The 18,107-nt window shown below is 38.2% G+C and overlaps 1 protein-coding gene across 1 annotated transcript in view; it reads right to left on the reverse strand.

Moving 5' to 3' along the window:
- Window positions 1–18,107, reverse strand: part of CDH8 (cadherin 8) — a 135,880-nt gene that overhangs the window by 53,771 nt on the left and 64,002 nt on the right. Inside the window, exons 5-7 of the mRNA XM_008635485.2 lie at window positions 13,139–13,306; window positions 9,219–9,406; window positions 6,269–6,522 (exon numbers count right to left, since the gene is read on the reverse strand). Of these exons, the coding sequence (XP_008633707.2) occupies window positions 6,269–6,522; window positions 9,219–9,406; window positions 13,139–13,306 (610 nt within the window). The remainder of the gene's footprint in view (window positions 1–6,268; window positions 6,523–9,218; window positions 9,407–13,138; window positions 13,307–18,107) is intronic.

The following is an 18,107-nucleotide window of genomic DNA, read 5'->3' on the forward strand; positions in this document are numbered from 1 at the left end:
AAGAGGGAGTTGAGTGATAAACTATTGATATGGTTCAACAGAAATTGACTTCAAGGGGTTTTACTGATCCTAATTGTGGATTTATTTAAAAGCCTTTTAAGCCTTTGTGTCTGTGTATTACAGAACCTAGCAGCATGCACTGGCAGTTCTTACATCTGTTCTGCATTATAGCAAGGCACAATGGGGTGAGCTGGGATATGGTATCAGACTCAATTACAATATGGAGTGGCCAGAAAAGTGACTCCAGACTGTCGGTTTCTCATCACTTCTCTACCTTTTGCAAGCACGCTGTTAAAATTCTCCAATAAAAGTAAAAGAACATATTTTTCTACAGTGAGAATGGCACAGTTATCTGAAAATCAGCTATTCCATTCTGGATTGTGCTTTATCAGAAACAATTTCCAAAAATATTCTGATTTGGAAGTCTCTTTATACACTACAGTAAATATATTCCAATGAAGTCAAGCTCATTCCAGCCTAACACAGTCAATTTTAATAGACACGGCACTAGGATCTGATTTCAAATCTTAGGATTATTGTGTTCCACCCTTTTTTAATAGTATTTCAGCACCAGGTATTTTCATATTTAGAATGGAAGTTGCATTGCAATTAGACTGCTTGTGAAATTCATTCTGTAAGATACAGCTCACTTCCAAAACCAGTTCTAAATGATGAAAGCTTATCAAAATCTCAAAGTTTAAGTGTTTAAATACTGCATTGTGAGAGATCAAGGCTAACTTGATCACACTGGTAAGGTACTTAACAACTAATGGACTTAAGAGGGAAAATGCCAGTTTAACTAGGAAATGGGATTTTGTTAGATATTTCCTTGTTTTGTTTTTAAACTCTGAGAAGAACTAGTTTTACTCACTTAAAAATTACTAGTTTGCTAAGAAGAGTACCAGAAGAATACGAAGTCAAATTCCAAGTATCTGTGCCTAAAGCTGGGCAAGTGCATCTATATTTGGACATTTAAGTAAACTGATTTTCTCGTGAGCTCCACATACTCAGTTCTCAATGGTCTAATGGGAATTGCACTAAACCCAGCATTTCTGAAAATCAGGTCACTCATGTGAAAGAATAAAGCTGTAGGTGCTTAACTTCAGGCAATCATTTTTGAAAATGGATCGTGACTGTATCTTGATGTCTCCCTAGTTCCAATTAAAGTATTAGAAGTCAAATTCTGGTACTAGTGAAGTTAGTAAAAAAATACCTTACAGCCTTTCAGGTTTAAGATTTCACTCAAGAAAATACAAGAAAAGACAGCAAACAGCTCTTTTTAAAAAGTCATACTTAAAACTGTCTTTTCATTCTTGATTTTTATGTAATGATGCTGAAAGAACTCTACTGATATCACACATTTATAGAGTTTTTACAGTCCACAAACAAAATAAAATGTGAAATGCTCGTATGCTATTCAGTGTTTAGTTGACCTGGGCTTGACATAAATTCCACTGAGGGAAGACACAGTTTGTCTCTAAGGATCAATCCTTCCTTAAACTTCTACTCACGGCCTTCCTGCCATGCAGGCTTTGAAGTTATAAAAGAGGGAGTGATGCATTTGTGAGTTTATTTTATCACATTCCGTCTCATCCTAGCAATATTGACTCGCAACACAAACTCAGAAATTCATGAGGAAACATTTTTAACATAAGTTGTGTGTCTTTGCAAGACAACAAAGAGGTAAAACTCTCTCCTGATTTTAATTTGATAAATATTTGTTACAAAACCAAAAAATAAGATCTGCAGTGTCATAAACCTGGGAAAACGAATGGTACATTTGCCATTTCCTTTTCATGATAATGGTGTTGTAACTCTTTTTAATGGGAATGCATTGTCAGATCCATAAAATATACATAAAACATGTATTTCTCTAAAAATGAGAAAAGAATATCTTGGGAAATAATATCTTTTGAAATTGCCATAAAGCCAGCACAGGTTATTGGGAAGTTTGGGTTAGTTTATGAGTCTGCTATGGCAATTATAGGAACAACCCCACAGTGGTTTCACAGAAGCCTGGAAATGATTCTCAGTCCTGCTCTTGCACTGCTGCTGTTATGACTTCATTTGATCTTCTCCTTATTTGCACCAATGCAAATAGGAGCAGAAATCCTTTTTTGCTGCTCCTGCTGAGATTTGACTCTCACTGACACCCCAGGAGTGGTAAATCTCCATTTTTATTAATGCCAGGCGGATTGGACAGCGTACTTAGTGACAGATAAACAACTGCACCGTTGGGGAGGCACAAAATATTGGATCTGGGTTTTTAAGGCCTGCTGTGAATTAAGAAAATGATCAACTGCTGCCAGAGATGAAATCTCTGCTGATATGAGTGGGGAAAACCTGCTCCAGTGAATCTTATCTCTCCACAGAGAAAACCACTGAAGGGCAGTGATTTATAGGAGGGCAGTTGCAGTATAGGAAGAAAGATTATTGCTCATGCTTTTTGCTATGTGCCTGGATCATGCTTTATCCAAGGTAATTCACTGCAGATAAACAGACCATAGTTATAAAGTAACACCAGGAGCATGGAGTGAGTGCTGCTGGAACCAACAGCTGGGTGCTAACACAGGATGATCTTTCCAGGATCCACCCTTCCCACACCAGCCACAGCAAAGCCTTACAGCTGAGCCAGACTCCCTGGGCCCTTTCCCAAGGGAGAGGCATGCATCCAGATGTGGCCCTGACACACAATCCTGGAATTACTGGGTAGAATACAACAAACTACAGACCATTTTTACAATTATGACCCCGCTTTGTAAATCCATTTCACCATCAGCCTTAAAAATGAGGAGGCCCTTAAGCATCATGCACTGCAGAATGGCAACTAAGGATCAAAAAGTGCTTGTGCTGCTTATTTTAAAGCTGATGGATTAGAAAAAAAATCACAGAATCACAGACTATGCTGACCCAGAAGGATCATCGAATTTCAGCTCCTGGCTCTGCACAGGACAGGCCCAAAAATCCATCTATACATCTGCTTGTGAACCTATGAGAGGCTTTAGATCAAGTGAGAGAAAGATCAGACAATGTTTCTTCTCTTCTAAGCAAGCACAGAAAACAAATTACTGGTGTGTTGGTTAGAAATGAGGATGAACAATTTTTTTTTTTTCCTTAATAAAAAAGGAAAAAGAAAATCATAGAATGGTCTGGGTTGGAATGGACCCTAAAGACCATCTCATTCCAACCTCTGCCTTGGGCAGGGACACCTTCCACTAGACCACAGGACAAGCTTCTTTCCAGGCTGTATTTTATAATATTTTTACTAAATTCTCCAACATTTTATCCTTTGACTCAATTATCAGACTCTTCCCATGTTCAGAGATATCCAAGTTTTATTTCATTTACCCTGAATGTGTGGAGCCTTTGTGTACCAGACCAATGCAAAGCAGACGTGGTATTGGGAGCACAGAAGGTGATTCATATTTTGTTTGTGCTGCCTGGGTTTTTATAACAAATGTACACAGTAGTTCTGTCTAAGCAAAATATTGATAGAACAGATATCTATTGAAAAATGTAATTTCCTTGAAATACAATTCGTTGTTGCCTGCTAAATTACAGTTTTGAAGAAAAGGAAAAAAAAAACCCCACCATTAAAAAAAAGGCCAGGCAACACTGAACATTAAAACTGTCCGTCAGTTTTTAGCTTGTTGTAATTTTTCAAGTTTTTAACTAAAGTTTAATATTTTTGAAATGACATCATAGAACAAATGCATAAAACTTGCATCATATACATGATACAATAACAGAAGAAACACCTGAAATGTACATTCCAACCAATAAAACCAGTGCTTGAACATACTTCTGTTAGAAGCTGCCAGGTTCCTATTTTGTTCCAAACTGGAAAGAAAGTAACTGTATTTCTGCATCCTACCTGTCTCTGACTAGCATTTTTTCTCCTTTAATAGTAAAATTACTAGCTTGAAGTCCTTTTTTTTGGTCCTTAAAATATCTTTTATGCAAAAAAATGGGAGGAAAAAAACAAAAGCATTTGAGCTTTCTAGACCTCTCCCAAATAAAGCCAAATTAATCAGGTAAGCAAATGAGCAAAAAAGTTGCATAGAAAATTGAGGCCTGTATATTCTTTAATTAGCTATTAACCCAATATTGTAGAAAAAATTAAATCTTTTAAAGTACTGTATCTATTATGCAAAAAAAAAAAAAAAGGATGTAAGTCATACTAATAAATCAGCTTTTTTTTTAAATGTAATGAATTCTGGCCAATTCTGTTTCATGTATGCCAAGTGTTTCCGTATGACCTGATGAGCAAAAAAACATTCTAATTCAGTTTACAAACACAAAATATTTTTGTTTCTAAAAGTTTGAAGGTCTCTTGATTCATAAAATGAGGAAAAAGTGGAAATAAGGTAAATCTTTTACTCAGATCCATTTTTTGGGCTTGGACAGAATAAAGAGGGTCAGTTTTAGAATAGAGGTAGGTTTGTAGATGGTCAAAATTTTTAGGGGTTGGGGCAGGACGAGAAAAGAATTCCAGGGCAACAGAACAAGAGTGGAAAAACTGCCAAGGTGAAAGTGAAGCAGGGGTGAGGCCAAGCTGGGATGAGGAACACAGGGGATGGAAAAGAGGCAGAGCAGCCAGGACCAAGCCAAGGGCAAAACTGAGCAGGGCAGAGGGAAGGAACTAAGGTTCTATTGAAAGAGAAATTGCTGTGGAGCTGGAATAAAAGGAAGAGAGGCAGCTTGCTGTCACCATGGCTGGGCTCACACACCTCTGACAAATGTCAGAGGAACATTTTTGTACCAGCAGTCCAAGTGCAATGCAGTGCAGTGCCTTTTTCACAGACACCAGTGGGCAGCAGCAATAAAATCAGGGACGGAGCCACTGCTCCAACGGTGACAGATCAGACCCTGCCATTCTATGGCACTTTTGTTTAGAAATCTATGGCAGCTGATGCTATGTTCACCTAGTTTTGAAAGCCTGATTTAGAAATGAGAATTTCAGAAGCACAGAATATCCTGAGATGGAAAGGACCAAGAGGATCATCCAGTCCAGCCCCTGTCCCTGCCCAGACACCCCACCAGTCCCAGCCTGGGCATCCCTGGCAGCGCTGCCCAAACGCTCCTGGAGCTCTGGCAGCCTCGGGCCGTGCCCATTCCCTGGGGAGCCTGGGCAGTGCCCAGCACCCTCTGGGGGAAGCAGAACCTCTCCCTGATCTCCAGCCTGAGCCTGCACAACTCCAGCCGTTCCCTGGGTGCTGTCCCTGGCCCAGGAACAGAGCTCGGAGCTGTCCCTTGAGAGGAAGTTGTATAAAACTCAAACATACTCTCCAACATCTTCACACACAAGTTCTAATGGATCCAAACATGCTGGCAATTCTGAATTTCTAATTTTAAAGACTTTATACTATGATATGCAGCATGTAGGGCATCTACATAAAGGTTTAAAGTCCAGCTCTGCAACAACCCTGATGGAAGTGACAACAATTAGGAAATGAGAGTGATAGAAAATGATGGATTATAACAACTAACATTGTCCTCCTGATGCTGCAGACTACTTGCCTGGCCTAAACTCCCTGAGGCAGCAATGCACAGTGATGATTACTATTAAATAGACTCTCTCCACATACACTTTTGCCATGAATTTCCCGTTTAGGTGTTGGTTTTCCTAATGCTTTTAGCAGGCACTACTATACAGACTAGAATGTGCTTTGGAACACTCTCATCACACCATGCAATCACTACTAAGGGGGAGGGGAAGATGTGTGCTCATCAAATGAGATAAAACCCACTGAAATGATCAAACTGGAATAAAATATTTTTTTTTTCAAATTAGATCAAAAAGGGAAAATATTATAAACTGAAGATGCAAAAGTCATATGGGCATAATCATCTCTGACTTTGTATGTTTAAACCAGGAATGGGTTTAGACAAAGGAATACAAAATATGTTTTGACAACCTTACAACTGCATGGCACAAACTCAATATTGTTAGTGCAGGCTACTGGATTATTTAAATTCACTGCAGAGATACACTCTGATGATTCAACCTCATCCAACCTCATTTCTCGTAAGAACCACTCACATTTCTTACTTTTGTTGCATTCCTCTGTTTCATAAGACTACTCCTATGGCAAGGAGCATTTTGGGGACTTTGAAAATGATCTGAACTGATAAAACTAACAGCATAAACCAAATCCAGGCATTTTCACAGAAACAGAATGGCAGGAGAACAGTCACACAACGAGTGGGGAAATACCCTTGGGATCTGCCAGGAGTTTTCCCAAAGAGCACTTTAAAGCAGCTCTACCTTATAGGGCTGGAAGACACGTCGGGGTCATGGGCTGTCACCTGCCCCAGCACAGAGTTGAGAGCAGCATTTTCATGCACTTCCAGAAGGTAGGTGGGTGAGGAGAAGACTGGTGGCTCATCAGCATCTTCCACCACGATCTTCACGGTTGCTGTGTCCTTGAAGGGTCCCCCACTGAGGAAGCGAGGGTCGATGTGAATGTTGGCTGCTTCCACCTTCAGAGTGTAGGACTTTTTGGTCTCAAAGTCCAGTGGCTGTTGAGAAGGACAAAGATGAATGTCTTTCACTAATGGCCACAGAGGACAAGTGATGATGATGCTGATGGATGGAAGTTATGTGCATTTTTAAGCACACGGAATGAGTTTTAATGCAGTCACTTCCCTCTCCCAGAAACCCAACCTGCAGATTTCCTAGGCACATACTGACAGATGTTTATTTACCAGCCTCAGAGGAAACAACACTGTTTCCTTGTTTTTAACAAGAAATTTACTGAAATATTCTCTCTCATGAATTATACCATTACAATTACATATCAGACAAATACTGCAAATTTGTTGGGGATGACATGAGTTGCATACCAATAATGCACTTCATCAGTGCTTTACTGGTTGGAGATAGGAAAAAAAATTAAACTGGCTCCACAAAGAATAAATATTTTATTACTTCCAGAACAGTGTGAAAAATGCAAAGAGCTAGCAATTATTATTTGTTGGACAGGAGAGGCGAAATGTAGAGCTAATCATATAAGAAAGTACTTCAATATTATTGCACTACAAGTACCTCTGTATTTCAGTTTATAGGAGTAAATGAGGTAGACACCTCTCAGGAATTTCTTCGAACTGTAGCAATTTCTACTTCTGTATCTTCTTTTTTTCTTTTTATTTTCCCCACAGACAGAATCACAAAACAAATTACTTTATTCTATCAATTTACCTGCCATGTTCACCAGTGTTTTTACTATTTTACAGTTCCATATTAACTCATAAAAGATGAAAACTCAGTGGATTTAAGGGACTGAAATATCAAATGAACCCCAAATCTGTGACACTTCTGTGTTAGACTTTTTCATTATAGGAGATTCAAGTTTGTGTCTTGAAGCACATTACTATATTCACTACATAATTCTCTTGTGTCTCACAACGATTCAAATTTCAAAGATGCAAATTGCCAAGCATTGGAAAGATATTAAGATTTGCATTATAATGTCTCAGGGATAAAAAGAAGAGGACATAGACACTCTGAATCTGCAATGCAAATACCAGCAAGAGCACAAACAGGAATCTTCAGGAAGTCTGTCAAAGCCTTCAATATGTATATTTTCAAATTCTGTTGATTTTTTTCAGGTATGAATCAAGCTCTAATGGGATTTGCTCTTTCCCACAAATTCTAGTAAACACAAGAAAACCTTGCTTCTTTAGCAGCTCTTAAATTAGTAAGCTTTTGAAATTATGAATGGGGATTTAGAAATCAGCATATTCACAATTGGCCAATCATGGCTCCTGTAGCACTTTTTCAATTGCTTTTCATATGCTTTACAGAAATGACAGCACCCCAATACATTTAGTCATACCTAATCAGAATATCATATTGAAAATTTACTCAGCATTGTCTAAAGCCCATGATTTTATGCTGAAGAAAATCTGTTGGTGAGCAGCACCCTCCATACATCATCTACTGGAGTAGAACCAAAATTATTATTGCTGTCAAAATGAAAATATGAAACAACATTATGGTTGAGACTCAGTTATGAAATAAAGCCAAGGGAACTGGGGCAAAAGGCTAATTGCCTCAGCTTACAGGAGAGGCCACGGCATACAATAAATAACAGTAAGGAAGAGCTGGGATGTGTATCATAATTTTCTCTTTAGAAAAACAAATGTAAATTTAGATAAATATGCATCGGGTTTTTATAAACCTACAGTGCTGACCTACTCACTGAGAAAGAGAAAATACAAAGTTTTGACAGACAACCTGCCTGACCTCTTTAATGACAGGTACAAGTGGAATATTAATTACCTGTACTCATTGGATTCACCTCTTCTCACTGAAATATCACGTTTTTTGTTTACTTTTGTTTTTTATAGACAAAGATTCATTTAGAGTGATCTGTGCTATGCAGTTAAAACCCTCTGTGCCACTGCTATAAATTATATTCATATCCTTTTTCAGAACACAGCATGAGAAACAGCTTTCTCTCCTTCCCCACAAAATAATGACAACTAAATCTGCAATTAATATTTCCCCAGCTTTACCAGAGGAGTTTTGTTCTATGCTGCCTCTCCTCATACTTCTGTGCATAACTGGGTGGTGCTTTTGTTGTGTACACGCAAATACTTCACCTTGCACACATCAAGACTGTACAAGCATAGAAAAGGTAACGTGGCTTTCTTTAGGGCCCAAATTTGGCACTTCTCACGTGAAACTACTGATCTCGTTAATAAAATTCACTGAAATCCCTGTTCATTGAGTGAAGACAGTTCAACATGAGAACAGGTAGAAGATGAAGCTCTCACACATCAGTTAAATAAATCCCATAAAATAATAAAATAAAAAAAATTTTCTCTGAACAGCTATACAGGAAATCAAATGATTGAGAGAGGTTATTTGATGAATACTCAGCCAAGATTTTATGGAAGTTTAAACCACCACTAAAGTGGAATCTGATCTATTCTTCTTTGGAACCAAGGGAGCAAAACCTGTGTATTGTGACCACATGGAGCTTGGATAAGATGAACACATTTCCAACATCCATGGATGTCTCCCCAGCTGTCACCTCAATGAAAATTTGGAGCAACATGGCCAATACACCCCTTTTCATCACTCCACTGGCTTGACACCTCATCCATAGAAGGAAGAATCCCTGGAAATCCAGCACCTTACAGAGCAAAGTCTGGCTGGGTAGCTGTATGTACAATAAACATTGATGTTTTTTAACAGAGATATGATTTACCTTTCTCACTCTAATAATGCCGTCCTGAGTTTGGGCATCTGTAGTAATCTCAAATATATCCATTCCATCTCCTTCAATAATATCATAGGATGATTTAGCATTTTCTCCAATATCCAGGTCATTTGCTTTCACCCTTCCTATTGGTTCACCAAGAGCAACATCTTCCATTACTGAGAAGTGATACAGACCTTACAAATAAGAGGAAAAGACTAAACATTACAGCTGGTCCCAGTGTCCCCTGTGTGCTCTTCAATGTTTACACTTCCCCAACACCGACTCTTGAGATGTGCAACTGATCCAACCCCCATTTACACAAGTTATTGACTGAAAGCAGCAAAACCTGGTCCTCACAGCAGAATATTCACTTTACTGGAGGTGAGTGTCCTTTCCATTCCAGCAGTCTCCTGCTTCTTCCTTGCAGGGATGTTTTGTGTTGGCAAACACAAATAATGAGCTCCTTTCAACACTGCAGAACTTACCTTTTTTTACAGATATTTGATTGACAAGGAGCCACAATTCAACCAAGAAACTCTGGCTTTTACTCCGTAGTCTATTGGTCTAATACTTTAAAAACCTATTGTGTAAACACTTACATAACTTCAAATATTAACCACTTTTTAAAATGTAATTTGATTTTTTTTGTTTAAGCCCTTCCACCTCTCTTTTGTGGTAAGAAACTAATCAGGAAACAGTCAAGGAAACTCCCAAAATTTATGTTTTATTGGAAACAATAACTTTTCATAGCAATCATTACTGTGTTTACTATTCGTTGTAAAGTTAGACTAAAATCCACTAGAAATTGCTATTCAAATTGTCAGCATTTTATTTTTTGTTACACTTGCTTCAAACCTTTTAAGCTAAAAAGCATCAAAAATCTATTTAGATGTATTATTTTAGGTGGGAATTTTACTAAAGCAAAACCCAAAATAGCCATTTTCTTTTGTATCTCCCTGTTCCTAACAATACTCTAAAAACCAGAAGACACATATTTTACACCCAAAATTCTCTCTGGAGTCCTTATATTTCTACTTCCTTATAATTTATGTTTATTGAAGCTGAGGTTAATACATGATCTAATCAAGTGAAATGCTGCTCAGGAGTTAAAATAGGCAAAAAGAATTCAAAGATAACAGAGATTATTTAAACAGTTTTTGACACAGGATTCTGGCCTTGTTCTTCTCTGTCCTCCCCGCTGTTCTAAGACAACCTGTGGTTATTACTGTGAAGTGCAGGTAATAATTTTCCAAGAAACCATGTTCTGGAGTTGTTGCTTTACCTGTTGTAGCTAATTGCAGTAGCAACAGGTGAAAATAGGAAGGAAACAGTGAGGAATTCACAAATACAAGTATTAGCTGTACAATACAGTCCCAAAGTGATTTGTTTTTAATGTTTCCAGGCTAAATTGTTAGAGATAATTTGGAGATCATCAAGATTCCTCAGAATATCCATAATGGCTCACAAACAATGAGCAGCCAAAGCAATGAAGTGCCTTGGGAGACTAAATTATGTGTTCATCATTTACACTGCTGTCCACACTTTGTGGTTTGAATCTCCAGGCACAGCTGATTGCATTGTTAAGTTGAAATTTTGTTCTCAGATTTAGTAAAATAGTTGCAAAATATTAGGAATAAATTAAAAATTATGATGCAGCTAACTCTTTTACACAAATATCTCTCCAGAATTATGAATTGTGTCATAGTGCTGAGCTGACCAAAATATCCACACTGGGCATCTTTGAGAGCCCTGGGTTTCCACAGCAGTGCACAGTTCTTCTCATTACAATTCTGTGGTAAACTGCCAGGTTAAAAACTTTGGTGACTTATAAAACGCCTCTAAAATTATTTTGGAGAGATCACAGAAGTAGTGAAAGTTCATCTTTTTCATTTCTAAAACCCAGGAGGCTAACACTCTGAAATCAAACCATAAATTTACATTTCTGTCCTGCCTGGAAACAATAACCCGATAAAACACCCTGTTTCCTGAGCTCATTACCATTTATTGTGCAAGCAGCATGTATTACATCTTATGAATTTCGATTTCATTCTGGCTAGGCTTATTGTAAGTTTGATCCTTTCTTATTTTCCTTTCCAGGCAAATGCAAACTGTGCTTCAACAGTGTAAAAAAAAAATGTCAGACTTGCTCAGCTCTTGTCCAAGGGCAGAGTTGTGGCTAATCTGTGGTGCTGGGCAGCAAGCTCAGAATGCTGCCTTTTAAAAGGCAGAATCTGGAATAACACCCAGCTATAATATTGCTATGGCTCATCATTAAAAGCAATAAATACCTAATACAGTTAAGGTACATGCAGGGGGTTTTTTCCCTAATGAATTTGCATAATGGCCAGTGGTTACTCTTAGAGGGAAGCTTGAATCCTGAGTGGGCTGTAACAGCTTCGGAGGCAACATCTTCCTCGTTGCTGCAGCAAACTCATCCAGGAGCAAATGTATTCCAGGGATAATGATGCAGTCTTGCTGATGCCCCCAGTCAGTGTGTCACTGTGCCCAAAAGCACTGGGAAAGGGCAGTTTCCATGCTGTGCTCCTGGGCTTCCCCCAGTTTGGACCAGTTGTGCAGCTGATTTTTGGGTCAGATTTTTGACATATTGGCAGCCAAAAGTTATTTGAGTCAGTGCTGGTACAATATAAAAAGCCAGGTAAGCTGGCAAAGGTCCCTGAGTTGGAGCCACAGGATGGTGCAGGTATAAAAGAGACATCCTTCTGCATCCTGGTGATACAGTTCATCTGCAGACATTTACATTATTAGGGAAATTGCTGGAAAACACTAACAAAGAAGGGAAGGCAATGCAATGGGACATGAAGTAAAACATGTATGCATTTCCTTCTTTATGAGAGAAAACCTTTTATTGTGCAGAGTGCTTATCTGTTAAAAACCACTAAGATGAGGTAATAAAATGTGTATGTTGAAAATAAGCTTTTGCCTCTGCTTATTTATATTAGATTTGCCTCTCTTTCTCTCCATCTCTATGTACGTGTTCTACAGGCTACAGAAGCATATTTATCATATGCTGAGCAGTAGGACAAACCCATTTCACTCTGTATCCTCAGAAGAGGGAAAAAGTGGAGTTCAAGTCATCCATACATGGAAAAAAAAAAATTACTTTGGGTCCCTGAGCACCCAGGTAGAAAAACATAGTTCTAAGAAAGCAAAAATGATACAAAATCTAGATGCAGGCTCAAAAACCTTTCATAATTCTCCAGAAGGAGCTGGATAAAATGGTAAGTTTCTAATAGTGCATTAGATTGCACCTGTTCCAAATAAAATCAATCCAGTCATTATGCTCATTCTTCCTCTTTTTTTTCTTTTTGTCTTCATCTTGGAAACAGACTACAAATCTTGCAGAGAATCTCAGCAGGATGCCAAATCATTTTAACTTAGCCCAGCAAGATACCCATTGGAACCACAGTAGAAAATATGGATTTTGAATTAAAGATCAACAATTATCTAGATTCAGACTTATCTTCTTTGTTTTCTTCAGTATTGTCTAATTAGTCAAGGCTTTATTCCTTTTATCTGTTATATGTGTCTTTTACTGGTGGTGTCACTTGTCTGCATGAGACGGAAGCAACAAAGCACACAGAAACAACTGCACTGAGAGGAAATAAATCTGTTTTCAAAAGTCTCCAGGCCCTTCTGGGTGGATGTAAGAGGGGTAACAAGAAAGGCAGAGATCTGTATACACTCTTGTGGGCATGATTCCCTCTTTCCTAAGCTCTTAATCAGGCAGAGAACTATTAACCTTTCTGTAGTAGCAACTACATTTTTAAAAGTTAAATTAAAAAGCCAGGCAATATGAAGATTAAAAAAAAAAAAAAAGAAAAAAAGACTTACTAAAAAAAAACCCCAAAAACAAGGCTACAATACCTTCTTATATAGGATATACACATATATATAGTGACACTTACTCTGTGCAAACTTAGGAGGATTGTCATTCACATCAGTGAGTGTAATTGTCACTGTTGTAGTTCCAGAGAGTCCACCCATATGTCCTCCCATGTCCTTTGCTTGGATGACCACAAAATATTCTTCTTTGGCTTCTCTGTCCATGTTGGGAAGAGCTGTTTTAATTATAGCTAGGGGAGGAGAAACAGTCAGGCATAGACACAAATTCAGTTTGCAGCTGGTTTTATGGATATATGCAAATATTGGTATACAAAAATGGCAAAGGTCCAGTTAGCTTGGCTCTTAACACAAAGGATGAAGAAGAATTTGAGATTTTGAAAAAATTGTATTAGAGGTCACCTACCTTTATTGAATTAGAAGTGCACAGAAACTGTGGTTCAAAACCCAAGAATTAATCATAGTTGTGATACATATTTGTTTTACATTTTATTCCTGACAAATGTCTTGGTTTCCACCCTACCTCCCACAGAAATCCATCTTTTCCCCACAGAATTCCCAAACAGAAGACCACCACATAGAAAGCTGACTCTGTGAACACCGTTAACCACATCTGTTCAGATTGTTTAAAGTATTTTAAACCCAGCCCATTGTTTAATCTGCTCTTGTGTATATTGCAGGCTACAGTTGTTCTCTTAGTCTTAAACTGAGTGTGCAAACTTGAACAGGAGAGGGACAGACTCCACTGTCCCTCCTCGAGGGGTTCACCTGTGGGGCAATGACCTCAGGAAGCTGCCATCACCTACTTTATCAGGTTAGAAGCTTTTAAACCTACAGAAGTTAAATGATCTGATGTATATCAAAATATAAAATGTCAGTGGGCTGAAGGAAATATCAACAATGGACCGTCTGGTTAATTTTGGGGTCAGATCCACTGTAAACTCCTACAGATTTCATGGACATCTGGTAGAAGAAATAATCACGAAATACTCAAACCATTTTTTCTTTCCAAAACTTTTCCACCTGTACTGTGCTATCATATCCACAATATGTATGGAAAGTGCAATACTCGAAGTTTAATGGTAAATTTAAATAGTGCTCAATGAAGTTTAGTGAAGTCCACCATAATAGTAAGATCATAATGGACTAAAGAAGCCCCGCTAAACCTATGGAAAACAATTCAAAATGTTAAATTGAAATATTGCTTTTTATTTCTTTTAATCTATTTTATAAAAATGCCATTAAAAAAGAAATCATTTTTTCTTGCAGGCATCAACAATAACTCAACAATTCTTTGTTTTAGTTTTGATTTCTCTGTTGGGACTGGAATAAGTGTGGAGGCTTCATCCAGCTCTTACTCTTTTGTGGGACACAGTTTCTATTAAATAAGCTTTTTAGAAATGGCACTCTGGCTGAAATGCTGAGATTACCTATTCATGTAGAATAAAGAAATATTCCTTTAGCATTAATAGAGATGCCTTCTAGTAAATTCTAAAATTTATCCATTCTAAAGTAAATGCTAATATTTATTAAATATCCATTTATCTTTAACAATACAATACTAAGAACCTGATCAGACCTTCTTTTCATGGCTGAGGACCACGCTGAGAGCAAGGGGGTGTAAGGCATTCAGAATAAAGCAATACACTTCCTCCATAAACCACCAAATATAACATGAGAGCAGACTTGTAACCTACACTCTTGTAAATTTTTTCCATAAAATATTTTTGGTTTCTTCCTCACATATTTTGTAATTCTGGGGGAAAATGAAATCTCTGCCTTACGTCTGCAACAGCCAAGCCAGAGGAATCTCTTGTTCCCGAGGAACTCAGAGCCACAGAAGGGTTGGGGTTGGAAGGGACCTCAGGAGATCAGCAGGTCCCCCCTGCCAAAGAAGGGTCACCTGGAGCAGGTGACACAGAACATGTCCAGAGGGACAGGAAAACTCACAATCAGTGAGGTTTTTATTCCAGTGTGGGGTAAGTGGGGTTTGGAGACTCAAGGCCAATGGAACAGCAGGTGAAAGTGCCTCAGGAGGGAACCCAAATTATTCTGCCACACACTGAAGAAAATGCTTGTGTTAAGTTTTCTGAGTGAAAGCAGGGGAACAATAAACCCCATTTATCAGATTTGATAGGTGCAAAATACAGTCAGTGAAAGAGTAGGGTCATTTCCTCCATGGCAGCCTGGGTAGGAGAGTAAATGATGCTTAATTCTAAAAGCATTTGACAGTTGTGGCTGGTTTGGACTGACTGGGTTACTATTGATAAATTATAATGATGTATTCTGCAAATAAGTCTATTGTTATAAGTGAAATGACTCATAAAAAGCATTCTAACGCAAACCTAGGCAATCAGAATTTGGTTCACATTCATTTTTTTCATAATAAAGCTGATTCAAATATCAATGAACCCTTATTACAATGGGGCTTGTATTAAGCATACTATACTTTATCTCCATTATTTATTTTTAGACAGAGTTTCAATGTTTGTTTGGGTTTTTTAATTTAATTTACATCATTAACTGTAGCCTACAGATGAGTTGTATGAGATGCCATATTTTGTATTCTGCAGTTTCCACTGAGAAAAGTCAATTATTTCACTCAAGAGATGTTTTTTCCTAGACAGGTATTTTAATTTGTCTCTTGATGCATGGAACACTTCAGCCCTTGCCTATGGTTTGAAATATATCAGGCAGATTAGCACCTTTAGAAGTGCCAAAATAAAAATTAAAATTTGGCCTTTTAAGATACAAAAAATTTTGGGTTTCTTTTTCTGTATAAAGGTACTAACACAAGCTGTTGTTTCAATAGTTTTATACATATCTGCTGTCACAGACCATAAACCACTTGCCAGAAGCTGAGTCAAAGTCAAGTTTCAATTTCAAACACAATAAAAGACTAAAAAACACTTTACTGTTTAAATTACTATAAGAGGAACTGAAGGTTTTTAAGCACCAAATCTATGCAAATTACACGGGCTGATTGTTACTGCTGCATTCAGAATCTATGGAATCGAGGTCAGCAACAGGGAAGTGTTGATATCTCTTAGGAGGCAAATTAATAAACACCAAAAAGCTCCATTCTTGTCTATTGTGATCAAGACAAATACAAGCTGAGAGAGTTCTGCATAGAGAATCTCAAGGATATTTATTTGTTCTTTTGCTTTATTCACCACTCCTCAGGCTGGGCTTGCAGGAAGTACTGAAAGCATCTGCTTATTTTTAGAACCCAATCTAGGCTCACCAAATACCAACATGCACCCAGCACACAGAACATTAACTCACTGAGCATTCAACCTGCTCTGCTTCAGTTCAACCCAGAAACAAATGGAGAATAAAATCATAATCACTTTCAGCATGCAGTGATGGATGAGAAGGAGATGTGCCAAACAGGAGTAGTTTGAAAGTGAGAGAATTACCATAAACTAATGTAAGGCAGGTAGATGCTTGTTGGAAGATTGTATTCAGAACAGTTATCAATGGCTTACTGTCAACTGGAGAGATGGATGACATGGTTCATGGGGTTTGTTCTGCTTCTAGAATCATTCAGTGTTTCCTGAATGCCGGAAGGCAGGGAGAACTTATCAAGCCTTTCAGATGGCACTGAGTTGGAAGCCTTTGCAAGTACAGGAGGAATATGATTAGAGTTCAAAACAATTTTCACAATTTGGAGAGTCTGAAATAGCAGGATGCAACTCAATTTGGCAAGTAAAAAGCATTTTGTGTGAGGGAAACAATTAACTTCCCAATTACAATAGAGCAGATGACTCACAAGACAGAAGAGAATGTGGAGTCAAAATGAGCTGAATGTGAGAAAACAGCAATTTGCTGATAAAAATGCTCAAGCATTTCCTGGAGTATTAGTTAGTAAGTTATGTGGAAGAACTAAGGCATAATCTTTCCAGTGCACTCACACAGGTAAGGCTGCAGCTGGAACAGTGTGTCCAGGTTTGAAAAATACTGATTTTATAGTCAAGGAAGAATAAGGAAAGACTTTACCATCAAATATGTAAGCTACTCTCCTTTTCTACTGGGGATAAGAGAATGGGCTTAAAATATAACCCCAGAATGGGTTTCAGCTGCACCAAGAGAGATTTCAGTTGAACATTAGGGGAGTGCAGAAGGCTGCCTGTAGAATTTTCAGTTTTGTATTCCCACAGGATTTAAGGATCTATCAGTCAATTTTCTGCCAAAAATGGGAAGGGAAAAACCTGATCCTTTTTGGGGCCAAGGGCATTCACTGCATTCTCACCTGAGGTTCCTTCCTTCCATAATGTCTAAGTTAAAGCTTTGTCTCCTTGTAGCCTGAAATAATTCCCAAACCTTAGTGCTCTGAAAACATTCATAGACATGTGGTACAACCACTGAACAGCCACTCCCAGAATTCCCCTACAGATCATCTCCTTCAAGCTGGAAAGATCAGGAAGCAGCTTGGAAGGTAAAGAAGCCAAGAAGCAAACTATTCCTTCCAAGGATGAAACTTGCCAATATTGAAGTGCCTATTTTTTTTTTTTTTTTTTTTGCTGAGTTGTTTCCTAAACAGCCATTGGTGTCCCACTGCTCAACAGCAAATAAAGCAGCTGCAGAAGGGGATTTACTTGTGCAGTGGTCCTGACTGCACACACTGAGCAATTTGCACAATCTGCCTCACAACTTGAATCAGTTAAAATGCACCCCTGGGGACTACTTTCAAAAACCTATTTGGAAGAATATACACTGTCTCACTCCAGAAAAGACCAGGGGAAAAGAAGCAAAGTGGCAGAGGCTGCAGCTCGTGAAAAGGAAGAAGAGAAGCAAAAGAAGCAACAGAAATAAGGACCTGGCTTTCACCTTTCTCTCCATTTTTTAAAGGATCTCTTTATGATAATGCTATAAAACTGTACATAATAATAATTGAGCACATGGCACAAAACCAAGCAAGCACTATGCAAAATTGGAACCTGGCCCTGAAAAGCCTTTCTCAAGCATCCCATTCATCTCACATGCTTTGTTGAAGACTTCCTGCTATTTCGACCTGCATACTTTGATACTTTC

The sequence above is a fragment of the Corvus brachyrhynchos genome, unplaced genomic scaffold (genome assembly GCF_000691975.1).
Source record: "Corvus brachyrhynchos isolate BGI_N302 unplaced genomic scaffold, ASM69197v1 scaffold66, whole genome shotgun sequence".
NCBI lineage: Eukaryota > Metazoa > Chordata > Aves > Passeriformes > Corvidae > Corvus > Corvus brachyrhynchos.